This window comes from Pan troglodytes, chromosome 13 (genome assembly GCF_028858775.2).
Source record: "Pan troglodytes isolate AG18354 chromosome 13, NHGRI_mPanTro3-v2.0_pri, whole genome shotgun sequence".
NCBI classification, from domain to species: Eukaryota; Metazoa; Chordata; class Mammalia; order Primates; family Hominidae; genus Pan; species Pan troglodytes.
In genome coordinates, this window is record NC_072411.2 from 123,696,407 (window position 1) to 123,716,697 (window position 20,291).

At 39.7% G+C, this 20,291-nt stretch overlaps 1 protein-coding gene across 6 annotated transcripts in view; it reads right to left on the reverse strand.

The window, feature by feature from the left end:
* Nucleotides 1-20,291, reverse strand: part of EPHA4 (EPH receptor A4) — a 156,276-nt gene that overhangs the window by 29,675 nt on the left and 106,310 nt on the right. For 5 of the 6 annotated variants that reach the window (XM_009444396.5, XM_001164828.7, XM_063790801.1 and 2 more), the window contains exons 7-9: nt 10,420-10,544; nt 9,177-9,336; nt 8,106-8,217 (exon numbers count right to left, since the gene is read on the reverse strand). In XM_009444396.5, coding sequence (XP_009442671.1) covers nt 8,106-8,217; nt 9,177-9,336; nt 10,420-10,544 — 397 coding nt within the window. The other variant, XM_009444400.4, reaches the window with a different exon arrangement.

The window sequence follows — 20,291 nt, forward strand, 5'->3', positions numbered from 1 at the left end:
ATTGCGAAAAAGAGAGAATAACAGAGAACCTAAAGGAGCCAGGCAGTGCAACCAGAGAGGCAGCGGATCCCGGTCACATGCTCCAAGCTTCCCTCCCACATTCCTCTCCTAATTGTCAGCAGCGCAAGAACCAGCTCAGCAATCAGACCCTCAGAGCCTACAGATGTTTCTCCGTGGGGATAATTCCCTGGCAAATAATAATACCTTGCACTTTTACACTGCATTTAACTTTTCAAAGTGCTCTCATCTCATATATTGTCTCCTCCCCTAACTGTTTGCAAAGCAGGAACCAACTTAGCAAAACAGAGACCCCAGTGACTACAGCTAACTGCGAAGTACGGTATTTCAGTCCCAAATCATAAGCTTGCATTTTCCTTTGCATTTAACTTTTCAAAGGGTCTATTTTTATTTATTTATTTATTTATTTATTTATTTAATTTATTATTTTTTGAGACAGAGTGTCACTCTGTTGCTCAGGCCGGAGTGCAGTGCTATGATCTCAGCTCACTGCAACCTCCACCTCTAGGGCTCAAGCGATCCTCCTGCCTCAGCCTCCTGAGTAGCTGGGATTATAGGCACCCGCCACCCATGCTCAGCTAATTTTGTATTTTTAGTAGAGCCAGGGTTTCAGCATGTTGGCCAAGCTGGTCTCAAACTCTTGACCTCAAGTAATCCGCCCACGTAGGCCTCCCAAAGTGCTGGGATTATAGACATGAACCACCGCACCCAGCCAGAATCTATTATTTAATTGCATCTTCATGACAACTCTTTGAAAGCAACCAGGCAGACAGACACATGCTCAGTTTCCCTGTAGATGAGGACATGGAGCTGGGGTGGGGTGGGGGGTGGGGAGCAAGAGGATCACCACGTGCTCTCCTAGCAAGTACAGGACTTTGTGAAAGCCCTGATCCAGCCCACGACTTCATAGAGCCTCTCTTACTGGAGATTAGTTACATAAGGATACCTGGTGAGAGTTAATTATAAGTAGTATTACGTTTTATATCAGTACATTCACTTAAAGTGAATTCAACTGCTCTTAAAATCCATTGCTTCATTGAAGTAACTAAACAGGTTTAAATACCCTGAAGCCAAACAACTTTCTACAAAAGATGAAGTCTCCTCCAATCTTCTTCCTCTCCCTCCACCCCCGTCCTTTCCCTTCTTTTAAAGGAATATAAGAGTGTTAGGTCAGGGACTACTAAAATAACATTTTATGTCAGGAAAATGCCATCGATTGGTCCCAAGGGAGTGATAGGGTCCTGCCAGCCTGAAACATTGTGTCTTATCAGAGCTCCTAAAAGCATTATCTAAAATTACAAGTATCTCTTTTAAACCACTTAAGATCTCGAATACTGATTTGAATTTCTTTCCTTTGAAGAAGGAAAAACAAATGCATAGAGTGAGAAAGCTTTGGTACCAACTTAAAATTGTCAATGAAACAAAAACCTGGAATATACCATAGAAACCCATGGCCTGAAGCTGCCCGGGAAAGCGTTTATCTGTTTTACATCAAGCACATTCATTAAATATGTGCAAAGCCAGAGGAAATACAAAATGACAGGGGTCATTAATTATAAGGTTGACACGCCCATCCCTTCCTCAGACTTCTAAACATAGAAGGAGGAATTAAATTAGTGGTGAAGGTGTGTTTTTAAATGAGATTTTTTTACGTGGAGTGTTATTTGGAGGAGAGGACCCTTAAGACTGCAGGAAATGGGTGAAAAAAAACACAAGGATTACTGTTGAAAGGCTAATAGTAGTCTGTTTGCTTTTTAAAAATACCTGGAAAACAAAAATGCCTGTGTCCTCTTCTACCTTTAACACCTGATGGCCCTTTTGCCTTGGCTCAGTGTAGGACAGTGTGGCCCATTATCATCCCAGGAAAGAAAGCCCATTGAAGTTTACCACTGGGGCAGCCAGCCTGCAGGAAGCCACACTGCCTGAAGAAGTCCTAACTCAAAACTGACATCTCAGGCTGATCACTTGAATGACAGAAGGAAAACTTTGTTGAAGGTTTTCTAATTATAGAGATGTGGACAAGCTGATTAAAACTGGGAAGGAGTGGAGTGTTTTGTTAGTGAATGCTCCAGAAGGAAACATGGACCCTTTCAGCCGCAGGAGTTGGAGAAAAGAGCCTACATTGCAGGTGAAACTTTGAGAACTAAGCCCTCCTGCAGTCCAAGGGACACGGTAATAAGGGTATTAACAGACATTGTTGCAGAACAGCGTGAGCCCTCTCAACCAACGTGCTGTTCCTGGCACCTTGACTATTCAATATAACAAACAAAATAGAGAGGGGGAGCAAGGCAGGGGCCCAGCATAAACCATGCTTTTACTAAATTACTAACTTTTCTGGTCAAGTGGACAGATTTGATTGATGTGGTTCACTGTTCCAAAACTAATTAGTAAAAGGTAAGTAATTTATTCAGCTAAAGTGCATATTAAAAATAAAGCAACGTAATCAGCATGGCTCCAGGAGGTCCCTTTCCAGCACTGAACGGCATCACCCATGAAGATTCACAGCAGCCATTCTTTTTCCCCTTCTTTAAGCTGTCATTATTCTTGCACCGAATGATGTCTCAATGGTGTTCATGAGTAGCATGTTGAAATGGTTGCACGCAAGTTGTTTAGAAATGTTCCCGAGGTATCATCTGCCCCCACTTGTGTGAATTTACATGACTTCATCAGAGCTGAATTAGGCTAACATTTAAGTGTTTTCATTTTCACATGATTGTAATATTCCAGGGAAGGAAATTAGGGCCCAGGCGGACCACCTGAGGTCAGGGGTTCGTGACCAGCCTGGCCAACATGGTGAAACCCCATCTCTATTAAAAATACAAAAATTAACCAGGTGTGGTAGCACAGGCTGAACCATAACTGTTTCAGCATTGTGTGAACTCTTAGCTCCAAAGTGGAATATCTTAACCTTCAATAGGAGGAGAAAATTAACTTGCAAACTCTGACTTTATATTGTGCAACAGATTTGCACATTAATTCACAGATTACAAATCTTACCAACATCACTAGCAGAGTCTTGAAGCTTTGGTTCCATAGAACTGCCAATGTCAGCTTTTTTATGTGGGTCAACTTTGTCAGTTAAGAAGATATTAAAATAATATATCTATCCCAGTATTGGAAGTCAGGAGAGCTGAATTCCTGTCCTGATCAGCAACTAACTCACCATGTGACCTTCGTTTATTTGTTTAATCTCTTTAGGCCTCCAGTACCTAATATATATATATAAATTTTGCCATAACCACTTCATTTTTTTCTTAAAATCAATTCACTTCTTTTTCCTTATCCAGGTAAAAGGGGTACTTTATAACCCTAACATAAATGGAAACCCACTGTCACTAGCAATCATTAGAAGGTTCGTATAAAAACAGCATGTGCCTGGTTATCAGTAATACTTTCCCTCACTACCAAGTTATCCTTTAAGAAATAGGGGCTATTCTTGTATTCTAGACTTTTCTTAAAATTGTTTTTCACATTTGAATAATAAAATACTGTTTTGGGGCCGGGTGTGGTGGCTCACGCCTGTAATCCCAGCACTCTGGGAGGCCGAGGTGGGCAGTTCACTTGAGGTCAGGGGTTTGAGACCAGCCTGGCCAACATGGTGAAACCCTGTCTCTACTACACATACAAAAATTAGCTGGGTGTGGTAGTACATGCCTGTAATCCCAGCTACTTGTGAGGCTGAGGCATGAGAATCACTTGAACCCATGAGGCGGAGGTCTCAGTGAGCTGAGACTGAGTTATTGCATGCCAGCCTGGGCAACAGAGTGAGACTCTGTCTCAATCAATCAATCAATACTGTAATACTGTTTTGGAAAAAACACTGCCCTAAAATAATCTAAATTAATACTAGTTTGTGATGCTTTTGGAGATAACCTGATGAAATCATTACTATAAAAGGGAAGAGGGTGTCAGAGAAAATTAGCATAGATTCAGTCATTAGTCTTGGAGGTTATGACCTTATAATTGTATTTTAGGATGTCACTGTGAACAGTACTTTTAAAGATCACTTTAAAAAAAATATAGAAAAGTGGTTATGTTGTGGAGATCACAAATATATAAATGTGGAAATGTTGACTTGCTGCAGAGAATGTACAAATAGAGATTTGTTTGTGGTTTGAAATAAAATTTATAGGGACAGCATCACATAGGTACAAGAAGTGTTCTGCCTTAAACTAACCTAGATAACAAGTACAATTATGTGCTCTGGAAAGCTGAAAGAATTCTGAAATTATATCTTGAGTGATGAGAAAGACACAGATCAAAGATGCCTACAGAAAATATAAAATTAAGTTGCTTAACATAAATGTGGGTGGTAAAAATATACAATATAGCTAAATCAATGTGCCTAGTATAACATCTCATTTTAGGTATTTTATAAATTTAGTAGTTTGATTCTTTCACCGCGATCCCTAAATGCTTACATGTTCCATTTGGCCAAAAGAAAAAAGTAGATCTCGCTGAAAAAAGTGTAGATTATTCTGGCTTGCCTTAGGCTCAGGCTTCTCCCTATAAGCTGCATGTGTACAATGAAATAAATGAAACAATTGCTATAAAAAAAATCTAGCAAGATACCAACTGTGAGCCTGAGGCTGCTTCCTCTTTCTTAAATGACAAATTAGCACCAAGCCGATTTTCTCTCTGAGGTCATCAGAAGGACTGAAACTTTTCTCACTACGTGAGTTTCTGTCCATTGACTTCCTTAGGAATGGGAAGTTCAAGGGGACCCCCATAAGGGATCTATCTGTAGCATCCATTCCAGCATAAACATTCAGTGATTCTAAGAAGCACAAAGCAGCCCCATCGTCAAAGGACATGACTCAGATTTCACAGGCTAGGGTGTTTAATCTGTTGCTTTCTCATACTACTGGCTGAAGTCTGGCAAGATTATTTCGCCAGTACCATGTACTACCTTTCATTTGTCCTCTCACGAAAAGCCTGGGCCAGGCTTTCATCCCCACTACCTGTCTCCTCTCTGTTCACCTGTTCTTGTCCCATTTAAACATTTATAGTCCGAGATAACAGAGCAGACAACCGGCGTGAGGAGAAGAATTGGCTGAGTGTGCATGAGCCGCTGCAAGCCTGTCAGCTACCTGGCTCCAGGCGGCCTTTCCCATGACAGCTTTACGGCCGACACTAAAGAAGAATCAATATGAGGGCAAGGGGTTGACATTTCATTTTCTAAAAAGTGATCCATTGAGGACCAATCACCAAGCACTGTTTATCAGCCTTGGGAAGTGACATTTTTTTTTTAATGGGGGAGAAGGGACAGGAATCATCGCTAGGTAACTCGACAGGCTCAATTCTCTAAGGTGGGGACTCATAATTGGAAATCCGATGCATCCTGCTATCAATCCTGCCTTATATAATAAAGTGATCAATAAAAGCAGAGAGGAAATTAAGTCATCAAGCTTAAGGATGCTATTTTCCGTAGTCACGGCTTTTAATAAACTTGTCTCCCCGCATTACATTTTCATGTGTTTTTCCTTTCTTTTCATCAAAGCCAATGTTTTAAGCAGAACATCCAAAGGAAACTTACAGTGAGGTAACTTATTTCTCATTACTCCAGTTTGACTGCTGTATTTAGGGCCACTTATACCAAAAAACAAAAAAGCAAAGTAAATCTAAAGCAAAGCTGGACTACAACTAGAGAATGTTTCCAGTCAAGTCAAAGAGATGGTCAAGACACAAGGCAAGGCCTACTTTCTGCAGAGAAGTGCTCTGAGCATCCTAGGGTGCTGAATTTTTATCAAATATGTTTAGAGGTGGAGGTATTTAATGAATTGTATCTGTTTTTAAACCTTTAAACATCTTTATTTTCTAACAACCAAGATTATTTCTGTATACTGTGAACATTTCAGACACAGAAATATGTAATTATAAAATCAAAAAAGCACATATAATTCCTATACACTCCCCCACATGCTCCTTGCTTCCCACCATCAGATGGATATATACTAATGCATACAGTTCCCGGTGGTTATATGCACAGCATGCGTACATATACAAAACTAAATGGCAATGTACAAGAAAGAGGGCCATCTTGATTGGCTTTCAAAATCAAATACCAGGGAAGGAAAGAACAGTGGGAATTCAAAATCTATGCAGGTCAACCTTAAGTTTCCAAAGGTTGAGATTTTCTGCTGTTTAGAATATAGAGGGCATGCCAATGTCTATATGTTTTTGTATGTGTGTGTATTAAAGAAACAGAAATGAGAATTTATTGTGGATTTAACATCTCAAGATTTGACTTATCACTCTAATCAAACATACCTATTCATACATTGTGCATGAAAAGCAATGAACACAGTGTAAAACAGATGCCTGTACAGAACGTGTTTTTCTATACTGTGTTATGTTAGAGTGAACATAATTGGTCCCTGTATACCAGGACACTTTGGAGAGTGAGGATGGGAGCATGATATTAAGAAATACATGGCCGGGTAGGGTGGCTCATGCCGGTAATCCCAGCACTTTGGGAGGCCGAGGCAGGCGGATCACTTGAGGTCAGGAGTTTGAGACCAGCCTGGCCAACATGGTGAAACCGTGTCTCTACTAAAAATACAAAAATTAGCTGCCAGGTGTGGTGGCGTGTGCCTGTAATCCCAGCTACTCAGGAGGGTGAGACAGGAGAATTGCTTGAACCCAGGAGGCAGAAGTTGTAGTGACCCGAGATCATGCCACTGTACTTCCAGCCTGGGCGACAGAGCAAGACTCCGTCTCGGAAAAAAATAAATAAATTAAATAAATACATGTACCAACTGGGACTATCCAGGCAAACTAGATTATATGGTCACCACTCTAATTATAATGTATATCAGAGGAAAGTAAAAGCATAGTGGCTTGCCCAGGCCAGTGGAAATAGCCAAAGGCATTGCTATGACATTGGTGAGATCATCAGTAGGCAGAGAGGGACAATGCAACAGACACTGGCCTGAGGGCCAAGCACAGCTACTGGTGGGGCCAGAAGCAGCTCAGCCTACCACTATGGCAATGCGACAAACTTGGGCAAGAATTACTTCTTTCCTAGGACTACTTCCCTCTTCTAGAGAATGAAAAGCTTTACATTTAAGAGGATCCTTTTGACATCCCCAGGTTTAGCCCTTTTTTTCACCAACAGCCCCATCTTGTGAAACAGTTGATGGTATATGGGGATGCCGATCAGGGAAGAGGCAGATTCTTACACATAAAAGACAAAGAAGGCCCAGATGTGGGGCACATATCAATGACTACTCCTCTGGAGCCTCTGGGCAGACGATGGGAGTGAGTAAATGGAGACAAAAACAGTAAGAAAAACTGGTTCAAAAGAAGATGCTGCCAATCTGTTGTTATTTCTCTCTCCTTTTTAGGTTATTTTTTAAGTATCAAGTCAGATTGTAAGTACTTAGAGGATAAGGGCTCAGATGTTTCAGGTTCATTTCCAAGAGCAATGCCATGCCCGCGATTTGCTCAAGGGATAATCTCTAGAAATCCCTTGATTCTCTGGAAATGCTGATGGCTTTTCCTGGGGGAAGACTGAGTGTGAAGTACCCATTTCTTTGCTTTAGTGACCATTACTGTTAACCAAAATCATGCTGAAGCACCTCCTGTGTGCTGTATTATCTATTTTGCATATCAAAATTCTCCTCTCAATAACCCTTTGAGGCAGATAATAATTATCTCTATTTTACAGAATAGAAATAAAGACTCAAAAAGGTTTATGTAGTAGTAGCTGGCAAATGGCAAAGCTCAAAATTGGGGCCCAAGTTTTATAGGGCTTTTTCTTGCCTTTGGCAGTGAGTCCAGGCTTAAGAGAGGGATAAACGTAACACCTGGCAGCTTAAAGCATCTAGAAATCTCCCACTGGCTTGCTCTTCAGTTTTGTTTCCTACAATTAGCTGGGTCCTTCCGGACCTCTCAGCCTGCCACCAGGGTACAGCTAGCAGCTTTGGTAGGGGTGTGGGAAGATCAAAGCAACAAGGAGGAAAGTTGGGATGCAGATGCCAAGTTTATGACGCAATCAAAAGCCTTAGCTTTGTGTGGAAGAGAAAAAAACCATCATAAATACTGGGAAGGTCGGGGGCTGCACAGTGAGTGGCTTCAGTGCTTACCTCCGGCTGATGACAAAAGCTGCAATGAGAATTACCACCAGCACCACACTGCCTGAGACAGAGACCAGAAGGACTGTGGAGTTAGCCCCATCTCCAATGATCCGGGAAGGCACTGGGAATGACAATTGCATAAGGGTCACCTTTGGGAAAGTCTTAGGAGGTAGAACTTCTGAATGGGTCACAGTTTTCAGTGTTCTGAAGCCACTTGGAGAGAGAAAGACACTTGAACATTTCAGAAAGGGCAGCAGTTTTGAACGTACCTCCTTCCCCGAGAGCTATCAAAAACCTGCCTATTTTTGCCTAGTTCAAAAGCCACTTCCTCCTTGTACCCTTGCTGGATAATTTCAAAGGATGTCAATCCCCTTCAGATTCAACTCTACTTTCTCTTCTGCTTTTCCTTTTATTCTTATTTAATAATTTGTGAACAACATTTCTTTCTTGAAGTCAAAAATCTATCATCTTTTTATCAAACATGCCCAATTTGGGTTCATTGATTACCGGGATGGAGGTATCTGACACTAATGCTTGTTCATGGGTAGGCCCCTCTTAAGCACTTTAAATTTAGTCAACCAGTCAATCCAACTCACAATGTTTAAAGATTTGATATGCTTGTCCAAAGGGTCTTTAAAAAAAAAAAAAAAAAAGCTTATGTAACTTGATTTAAATGATTCTTAGAAATAAGTAGGTAAAAAATATTTTTGGTGCCTTCTTTAATCTTCTCAGGGAGAAAATTCCCTATATTAATGTAGGGTAGCTATGTAACCCTCAATTTGTCAGTTTAGTAATCCCATTTTTCATGCTTTATAGAAGGCTCAAAACAAGAGAAAAATAGGCAACACTTTTCATTCATAGGAAAAGACAAATCAGTATTTCGAAAATGCTTTTCTCTAAATCACATGAAGTTTTCTAAGTTACAGACATTGGCTAACTTATTTCAAGCCATATTCATTGCAGCAAAATGTTTGCTGAACCAAAAATTACAGACAACTCCTTAGATTTCACTGTAATGGGATTCACCTGTATTATAAAAAATAGCCTCAGAAGTGACTGAGTCTGGGTGGTCCTTGTTACCTGTGTTGGTTGTGACCTCCAAGGGCTCACTGAAGTCTCCATAGCCAGCTGCTGTCCTGGCTCGCACGTGGAAAACATAGGAAGTGAGAGGGTTCAGGCCTTTGATATCTGTGTTCCTGGCAGCTGTCCGAACTATACGATAGCTTCGCTCATTCTGATCCTACATCATGGCAAGATAAAATTGGGGAAGGTGGCAAAATAAATCTCCTGCTTACTTACTAGGTGCAATATTAAAGGAGTCAAGCCAGTCAACTCAGAAACTGAAAGTAAATGGAGATGAATAAACTCTCTGGAGCCTGTATTCTCTTGGATGTTATAAGTACTATTGTTACTTCTTACTTGTTGAAAGAAATGCAAATTCAGGTATGATTGTTATTGACGCTGACCATACCCAGATCTTTCCTCCTACTCTTTTTTTTGTTAAATGATGGTTGGTGGCTTTTCTAGCTCCACACCCAGCAATTTAAAAGAAATAACTGTGAGAAGGTCCCTTATCTTTTTCTATTTTCTGTCTAGAAAATGTAAAATGTGTTGTAACATGGTTTCAATGGAAAAATCCTGTCCCTTTTCTACTTTTAATAAGGAAGCCAATAAGTGATTATCTTTAAAAAGAAAAAGAAGACAACTGTTCATTTTCTAGACAACCTTAAATGCAAATAGCTCTCTTCAAAATTCTGTCCTGTGAGAGAGACAAGTTATTTGTAAAAATAATGCCTTTCTATAACTTAAAGAGGCTGAAGAATGTGATTTTCCTTCCCTGACTTTCTATTAAAAGTCATCAAAACCCACATCTTTATTCTGAATAGCAGTGATCTACTTAAACAGATCATTATTTCAACTGTTATGAGTCACTCTCCCTGATAGAAGGTTCATAGATTAGAACTTCTTAGCTATCTTGATTTCCATTACTAGAAAGTAAAGATATAGTTATATTACAATACAATGTATTATCATTATTGTTATTTTCTACTTTTCAGGATAACTAAGTAAATGATAAATTTCATAATCATACTTAATTGGGAAGCAAAATGCATTTGATTTGAGGATTCACTGGTATTCCATGACTTACAACTGGCTAACCCTTAAACAGAAGGGAGGGAGCAAAGGAGGATGGGAAGGAGTCGAGGAAAGAAGGAAGAAAATAAGAGAGGGAGGGAGGGAGGGAAGGAGAAAGGAAAGAAGAAAACAAAGAAGGAAGGAAGGAAGGAAGAAAGGAAAGGAGTGTTGTTCACTCAAGTAATACCTTCTCATAATACTTGACTTCATATTCCAGGATTACCCCATTGGGCCGATCTGGTTCCAGCCAAGCCAGTGCCACACTGTATCTTGTGACTTCTTTAGCCTGGACCAAAGCAATGGATGATGGTGCTGTTAGGAAAAAACAAAAGACAAAAGATATTTTCTTTAGGAAAATAAATGGTTTTGGTGGTAGCCAGAAATAATTTCATCTTATTTAAGAAAAGTGTGAAAGATTGTCTTGTCTTCCCCTTGACCATTTTACTCTTCAGTATAGAAGCATATCATTTTCATCCTTCTCTCCAGTATATTTTTGCATGTGTTTGTCTTAAAAAGAGAATCTCTGAAGTAAAAGCCTAGTGGGCTCACAGGCCTGTAGTACCATTTCCACAGCACGTAGAGACATTTCTCATAAAAGGCTGTAGGTACAGAGAAGGCTGTCTGGTTTTTAACCTTTTGTAAGCCATAACAGCCTTTGGAAGACCTCATTTTAAGCTCAGTAAAGCTACATCTAATCCTACCTCCCAGTATTATGAGTGCCATCTTACTGGACTTTAATTTCATGCAAGCAAGAGAATGTACAAGTCTTCAATCAGTACTGTAGGGAATGCCAAAAGGGAAACAATTTACATACTTTCCAATATAAATAAAAGTACTGCTTAATCACAGTAAGAGTTCAGTCTGAACACAACCATGTAAATAGTGAATACAAATCAAGCAGTGCTGGTCTCTCTGAACATGCGTGGCATTTTGCAGCTATTTTACAAGAGCTGACATGTTGCCTTTGCCTGCTCTTTCCACTGCGAAGGACACAAATGCAGCCCTCTAGTGGGTATGTTATGGGGGTGGAAGGAGGGCACACTTTAGATTTATACACCCAGGCTGCCCGATGCTCACTTCTCCGCTGCAGTGGTCACATCTCCAGCCAGCTGTTATCAGGCTCTGCTGACACTGACAATGGCTGGTACCCATGCACAATCTCCAGGGAGAAGAGAAAGCATTCATGAAATCCTTAATCTTATCTAACAAAGCTGCCCTGGAGAACCAGAGATTAGGGAGCTTCCTAACTCCAATGTATATATTCTTTTATTCCCAAACTGGGGAAACAAATGTCAAAAACTGGCCACTGAGGAAGAATAAATTAGTGCTGGGTCATCCTCCTGCCCTTTTGCAATACATGCGTATGAATGCCAACCCCTAACTCCAAGGAACAAAGATAAAAAGTGAAATACATTGTCACTGAAAATGGTATGGGAAAAGCTTCAAACCTGCTTGACCATGTCTGACGAGTATACTGATGGCAGGGAAGCCAAGCAGACACACCATAGTCACACAAGGGAGTCTTCCAGCTAAATCCAGTACAGTAGATACTGTCTCCTGGAGGGGGTTATTTGACAGCCCAGCATCTCTGTTAGGGATGGTAACAGGCGCGCACACACACACACACCCCTCTATTTTTTTTTCCTCTCTCTCAGTCCCAAAGCTATTCCAGATTGGATCTCAGGCAAAAACACAAGGGAAAGATACAGTAGATACACATGTCCTCCATCAAAGGCAATCCCAAGGTTAGTAATACCAACCCCAGTGAACAAAGCTGCATGCGGCAGACATATGGAAGCCACTGAACATCTGAGGAAAGTGAAAAACGGAAATGTGCTCATTACATTCATTAAGGCCCCCTTCTCCCAACACACACACAGGCACACACACACATACACACACACTCACATTTACTCTTTCTTTCCTGGTTGACACAAAGCCATTGTCCAACAAAATGCAAAAAGTGACTTTGTAAAATATAGAGGTAGCAAGGAGGCTAAGAAAACTGCCTGGCTGTGGAAAGTCATTTCACTCCAGGTAATAAATATATTGCCTAACAGACCACTTTAGCATACACTCCATAAAAAGGAGCTCTTTAAATTCTGATGTTCAGGATTGAGAAATGAAACAGAAAAGTGAGGTCATTAGAAAGAAAGCAGGAGGGAGAAAAATCATAAAATTATAAAATGAACTTTCTCTTGGAAATGGTCTTGGTCAGATCCTGATAATCGACAGATTCCTTGAGAAAGAATTGCCCGCCTGCCCTTGAAGTGCACTGATGAACTAAGACAGCTTCTCTCTGGTTGGGTTATCATTAAACTGCTGCATATGGGAAATGAGCTTGATTTCTATTTTAGAAGTTTGAGTAGCAGTGTTCCTGTGACCATTTAAAGGGAATATGAACTCAACTAAGGTGCTCAAAAAATCTCAAGCAGGGAGTTAGCAATATAATCACGTTAACTCATAGAGTATTTCTAATGCAGCCCTACTTGGGAAGCTGATATGCATAAATGTGAAAATAAACCAACAGAGTGTACCTTGACACAGCTGTCATAAAAATGGAGAATAAGGAGAGATTGAAAGAGAAATGCAAGCAAGAACGAAGGATTAAATGAAAATAGAATGCTAGGCTGAGGACAGTCAGAAAACTGCTGAGTTGACATTTGTCTGTCATACCTACTGGAGAAATAAATTCAACCAAGGAAAAGTAGAATACATAGATCTAATTCACAAAAAGTATTGTGTTGTATGGCTGCAAAGTCTAAATTCTTTATTGATCAGATGTTCTTCAGAAGAGCATGTCATCAGGGCACAATGACACAAGAAATCCATGACCAAGTAAGGTTGGGAAATGTACCTAAAACATACAACTGCATTGTATGTGGAGAGCTTACCTCCTCTAGTAAGAAGGAGTTTGAGAAAATCTGGGCTTTGCCATACTGCCACTTTGGAAAGGAGGCAACCTGGATGTTCTCCACATCATAAGCCACATACGGGCTTTTCCCTCACCCTTTCTACCCCAATTCCACAACAGCCTTCAACTTTACATCTGGAAGGCATCAACCTACTGTGTGCGCCTGCCTATGGGTCATTTCCCTAGATGAGGCATTTGCCAATGACATTTTGCAATTTTCCCCCTACCGCAGTGTTTCCCAAGCATCAGACTTCCATGCCACACATTTGCTGCCACATCCCTCTGCAGCTTGTAAGATGATTTAAGTAATATTTTCTTTAATAAATGCAGTATCTTTAACTTCAACAGTTGTATTTGAAAGAAATTTCCCATTTACTGGTATCAATGAAACCCTGTAATTACTTGAAATTAAATGAACATTGTATGTAAATAAAACAATGTTATCAATGTTTGCTGGACACTCTTACTTCTCCAAGGATTGTTAAAAATGGAGATTAGCCAGTGCTAGAGAAACAAAGGATATATGGGCACCCACTTGAGATTCTGACCTTGGAGTACTCAGAATTACTGAGAAAGAATTGAAAATGAACTATATTGTACACAGAGCAATTCAATATTACATAACATCTCATCGGTGTGTTCCCTAAAATCATCTCTGATGCCACCATTTGTATGTTTCCACACTTTGGTAAACAATGCCTAACCCAAATGTCTTGAATCCTGATTTGCAATATTCCAGGGCTCTGCTTTTTGCTTACAGAATTAGAAGAGGAGATAATAGAATTTTTTAAAAGAGATTGTACATCCCACCCTTAAATATATGGTTCAATAAGAGCTCTGACCAATCAATGCCTAAGTTCAAAAGAGAGCTTCTAATCATAGTAGAAAATTTGGTCAGCATAAAAAGACCAAGTGGAAAAAAAGATTCTCAGTGGCCGCTCAGTTCTTTGATTTACATTCTGAAATCTCATAGAGACAAGGTTCTTCCTCAACATCAACTCGGCCACTAGACACATACTTAATGAGCACCTATGGAACAAGGCCGAGAGGGGGAATGGGTAAGCATGGCCAGATAGAAAATAATTCTTGGTATCAGACTAAGTACCACCAAATACTTTAGCCTCTTCTTAACTAAAAGAACTATTGGGAAATTTTTATAGTAGTCTTAAAGAAAAAACACTTTCTAATGTCAAGTCAGAGGGCCCATTTTTCTAGAATTTAAGAGGAGATGATTCCTACTGCCCCTCTTCTTATTCAAGTTCTCTCATGGGTGATGGGGAGGAGTAAGTAGAGGGCACTTTCTCACACATTCTATCTGTAGACACTCAATACACCTGCTGAGTGTCAGAAGCAAAGCCAGGAAGAAGCTGGGGGGCTGATGAACACATTCTTTTTTTTTTTTTTTTTACATTCTTACTACAAGAAAGAGATGCATCATAGATTGAAAAGCATTCCCATCTACCCACGGACTTCTTTCATAGAGGAGATACTTGTTTTAAGGACAGTTTTGTGCCTCCAGACAAATGCAGGCATTCTTTAATGGCTAGAATTCAGACATGACACATAGCAATGAGAGCTGGTCATGCTAGTTGACAGTAGCATGGTTAAAGAAAGATGACTATGTAAAAATCATAAGGCAAGCACTCCTAAAGGGTAGCTCTTTAAAAAAGATGTGTGATTTAATTCAATGGAGTCTTTAATTTTCAAATCTTTACAGCAAAATCTCCAATGACTCATAGATGTCAGTTTTCCTGGTCTAAGGTGCCTACCCCCGAGATCATCATTTTTTATTACCCCTAAGGAGATTTCAGCAGTTTTTAACCCAAAACTTGTCTCTCATTTCTTCTTTTTAACTTACAAATCATGGTGACACATGCATTCAGTGGTGCTCAATAATTTTGTCAAATGAATAAAAGTTTTTACATATTAAAATTCATCTAAAAAATCTTTACTGTAGATATCAAACATTTTCTAAACATAAAGTACCAGAAGTAAGCCATCCTTAAAACAACTTTCCATCTGCACCTGTTTCAAAGGACCTTTTCTGGGGTTGGTTTTACTATTTAGGTTAACTGAGATATTGACAATTGGGGTGAAGCAAATGACAACTCTAATTATAAATGGAGTCTCTGTTTCTAAGGTCTGTGTGATGCTTCTGAATATTTTTCAAACACAGGCTGTAAAATGTCATTCAAATGTAAGTTAACATTAAAACTAGGCATCACTGCACCTGTTACAGACAGCATTTTGAGCTTCTGCTCTTTAGGCTGATGAAGGTGTTGACAATTTGCTCTGCATTTCTCCTCTGTATCTGTAGGGCATATGCAAATAGTTCTCCTGACTTCTTAACTGCCAAGGTGGAGTGATGGTAAGACTCCCAAGTCATAATGATAAATCCAGAAAGGATCCTAAGCCTCCAAAGATGGACTAGGGCAAAGCCAGTCACTGCCAGCAGAAGCCATTAGTTACTACATAAGCAACAGCCACCAATGGACATAAACTTGAAACATGGGGGTAATAGGGTGGAGAGCCCTTTGCAGTCATAGTGTGGGCGAGCAGCATTATTAGGAACAGACTCTGTTTTTCCACATACCAAATGGACACAAGTGAAATTGTAGCAAAATACCATTTTTAAAAAATGATGAAGCAAAAACCAAAAGAGGAGGAAAGGAAAAAATTCACCAAAGCTTTCCAGTTAAATGATCTGAGCTTTCCAATAGAGGTCCAAGATAAATTTCACTCCCAAAGAATGTTGTATTCCCAGTTCTACAAATCCCTGAGAAACTGAGAATGCTTTCTAAATAGAATCCCCATTTGCTATGTACCTGTGGTTACATTTGGTTTGAGAGCAGACCACAATGCACTGAGAAGGTACATGTGGGTTTTCTCTCTGTGTGTGTTTTTGATAAACAGAAACAGCACAGATTAGGGGGCTCTATCATGACTCTCTAACAGTGGTGCATTTCACAAGGAGAAATTACAGGAGATGCTTTGATGTCAAACAGAGGTGGCTCCCTTTAAGAAAATGGTAAATTTCACTTTCTTTGGTTCAAAGCTCAGCAGTTCTCCTTGCTCCACTGACGTGAATGCTGCAATTTTCTTTTATTCACTTCCTCAATGACTTGCCATTAAACACCTATACAAGTCATTTTACTGCAGCAGTTTGGTCCTTGTGACACCCAAATGGGATGGAGAAGAGAAGAGGAGATAGGGAGAAAAGAAAGAGAGGAAAGCTTCCCATGGTTCCTGAGCTAGAAAACTGTTTTCTTGAGTCCAGTATCACAAGCAGTGAATTAAAAACAGTTTGGGGGGAACTTTGGAGGAAAAAGAAAACAGCTGAAGTAGGCTGACTGTATTTCATTACTGGTTCAAATTAGAGGGTGGAGGAGGTGAGCCAGGAAATAAACAGATGCAATGAAAGGTCTCCAGCCTGTGGGCAAGGAGGAGTGAAAACAGCCCTTTATGAAAGTCAAGACACCTGAAGCCATGGATGTCAGTGGTACACAATGGCCAGTGTTTGCAGGAGAGATGGCTTCTTAACCACAGCAGGGTTACCTTTCCCCTCCCCAGGATCTGGATTTAAATAGATGATATTTACTCAAGGGGTCTTTCATTGATAGAAAAATATAAACCCACCATTTATACATATCTCTGCTTAATGCAAACAGCATATTTAAATTTAATTACTTGGAGCTTAAGGTGGTTTTTGTTCCCATTTCTTACTCAATTCAACACCCCAGCTCTGATTTGCTTCTTATCAAAGGTTTGTGCATTTTAAAATGCTGTCAAGCATCAGAATTAAATGCTTCAGAGCACTAATGATATCCTTGTGATTAAGGGTTTCGCGTCTCTGAGATGCTAAGAGCTCTGGTGCTAATATTAATTGTTTTCTTCCTCTGGTGCTAATATTGATTCCTCCTCTCAAGCTAGGCAATACCTATGGCATCAAACATCACTTAGCAATATTTATACGTCCTTTTTCTTACTATCATCATTACAGTATTTTATAGTACAAGAGTTTACAAAGTGCTTTCACATACACATGATTTTGTTTGTGGTACATTCGATCAGCCAGGTCAACTCCTCTGCCATCTTTTAGGTAAAATCATTAAAATCCCCAACCACCCTCGCTGGATGCATCATCAAAGTAAAAAGTCAGCTCCACCCCCAACAGCTTTTAGTTGCTACATCATGCATCCACACAAGCACAGTTTCTCATAGTCAAAAAGTGAAACTGTTTTTAAAACAAACCGGCAAAAGGTACAGAAAAAAAACTTGATTATTCTGAAATTGATATATGATTTTTTTCCTTATTTGACACAAAAACATAGAACCAAATTCTCAGCCAAAATCTTCAGAAGACTGTGAATTAAATGAAGTTCATTTATATTTAGATATGTAAGTATTCATATTTATTAAGCTTAAATTTAGAATGTATGAGAGATGCATTTTTTTTCCATAAAGTGATTTCCAAGGTCAGACCAGAGTCTATTTTAAACACATACTATAAAATAAAGCAGTGCACAGCCACATTATCCTTCAGCAATATTTACTGAAGGATACAATTGACTCATGCTGCCAATGATTTTAAGAGTCTGATTTTGGAACACTATAAATACTTGAACTAAATGATTCCAGAGTAAGACTTTGCAAAGTCTGTGATTTGGTTTTTACTTTTGGTTTAATAGAAGACGAAAATTTTATAAGCCTTTTTTATTTCCCAGATAGATGGGAGGGCACATCATTTTCTTTATGCCAGAGAGATAAGCAACAGATTATTTTCAACAAATCCTTTACAGAGAGCTATTGGTTAAATTTTAAATGATAGAATGTGATGCTATTCTTAGCCTTCACGTTAATTGTTTGCATAGGGAAGTTGAAGGTGTTGGGTTGGCCTCTTTGGCTAAGGCATCCAAAACTGTGAGATCCCTTCCCTTCTAGATAGAGCTGCCCAGCCAAAGACTACCTTCCTAGATTCCTTTGTATCTAAGGTAGTTCATGTGACTGAGTTTTGGGTAATGGAGTGTGGGTTGAAGTGATTTCCCCTCTTCTAGATCTGGCCCATAAATAGCTCCCTGTGACTCTCCATTTTCTTGAACCCACAAGCCAGAGGGAGGTTAATGACCCAGGCCCATCTTGGAAGCCTCACACCCAACAACCCCTCATCACCACCAACTGGATGCGATTTCAGCAAGAAAATAAATTTCTTTTGCAATAACCCATTGAACTGGCATTTGGGGTTAAAACAGGTACTCATTCAAGTGAAGTGGAGTCTTCTGGCAAAAAAGAGGTATTTGCATATCACAACTAACTCAGATAAACTGTAGAAGTACTGTGGCCCACAGAAGATTGGTCTGTGGTTTTGCAGCTTCCTGAAAGGCCTTTGGGTTCCCTCCCGGAAACTCCAGCTGGTCATGCACGATGAGCAGATATCCACCCATTTGTGAGAAACTGGAATGCGCTGCCCTGAGGTCAGCAAAGCCAGTGACAGAGGCCGCGTGGCTTCCCACGGACAAAATCACGGCCACAATCACGGCCACCAGTCTTCTAACAGTGAATGAAATTGGCAGAATCGCAAAACACTGAGCCAAAAGATTCAGCTGATCTTATGCTAATGCTAAATGGGAAAACACAGTGGGGTTCTCAAAATGGTTTGGTTGAGTTTTCTTTGTAGAAAAGAGTTAATTTAGTTTTCACTGAATTATTAACTGCTTAAGCAGATGAAAACTGAGGCCCTTTGAATTGCCACAAAACAAAGAATGGGGAAAGGAGCAAATCAGATGCCAGTAAACTCCTGGGCAAGGCACTTGCACATACACGCACACCTGACATCATTTCATCCCTACAACTCTCTGAAGTAGTTATAATGATCACCCTTACATTTCAGACTTGGAAACTCAGTCACAAAGAAATTAAATAATTTGACCAAAGCCATAAAATGAGATTTAAAACTCAAGTCCACCTGGCTCAAAAGTATGTGATCCTCCCTCTATGCCACATGTCTGTACCAACATACACACTAAACTAGCATTTATTGAGTAATTATGATGTGCTGAGCATTGTTCTAAATCTCTTGCAGGACTTAATTCATGTAAACCTCACAAAAACTCTATGAGACAGGTACTATTATTATCCTCATTTTTATAGATCAAGAAGATAAGGTACAGAGAGTTTGAATAACTTGCTCCAAGTTATAGCTTATATGTGGTCATAATTCAAAACTCTGGTCCTAGAGCCCTCATTCTCAACCACTGATCTACTGAAAGCGGCTGATCTCTGCCCCTCCTTTCCATGGTAAGAAATAGGAGACTTGAAGGTTTAAGTGACTGTTTTCCCACAGCAGTAGCGGCAGCAGCAACAGGGTAAATCTTTCTAAAGTCTGCTCTGTTAGGTACAGGGGTATCTGTGTACATTGTCGGCTGTCAGAAACCCAGGGGTAAGTTCGATATGATCCCTGCTCACAGACAAACCTTAAAACTTTTGGTGCAGAATGAACTCACATTTGAACTAATCTAAAGAGCTGAGACAAGAATAAAACAAAACAAATTCAATTACCAAATAAAATAATTAGTCTTTGGAATTAGAGAAGGGGTAAGGATACAAGACAAGCCTCTGGAAGACTGGCAATGTTCTATTGTTCTGTTCCTTGGCCTGGGTGACGGTCACATAGGTGTTTACTTTGCTATAATTCAATGACTGTACATTCGAATCTTGCCCACTTTTCCATACGTGTATATTTCACAATAAAAAGGTTATAAAACAAACACAAATGTTAGGAGTATTAAAAAGGAAGTATCATACTTATTACTAGAAAGATCCAAACACAATATTTAGTATACCTCCTGGGTTAAGCCCTAAAGATGTCATGAAAGATGTAAGGTTTTGCAAATTAGAGCTTTTGGACTTTTTAATCATTATACTGAAACATACAGCAATCCTTACTCTTTGTAGTAAATAAAATGCATTAATGTCTGTTTTACTTTTTTAAGTTAGCTAGTATCTTGAATTAGCATTATTACAGGTACAGTCATAGGATCGGTTATAAAATTATAAGTGGGTAACAGCTCAACCGGAAACCAAGGCCCATGTCCACCAGAATTAGCAGGGAACTAACCTCAGGGGCACCCAAGTGTCTTTGCTGCAGT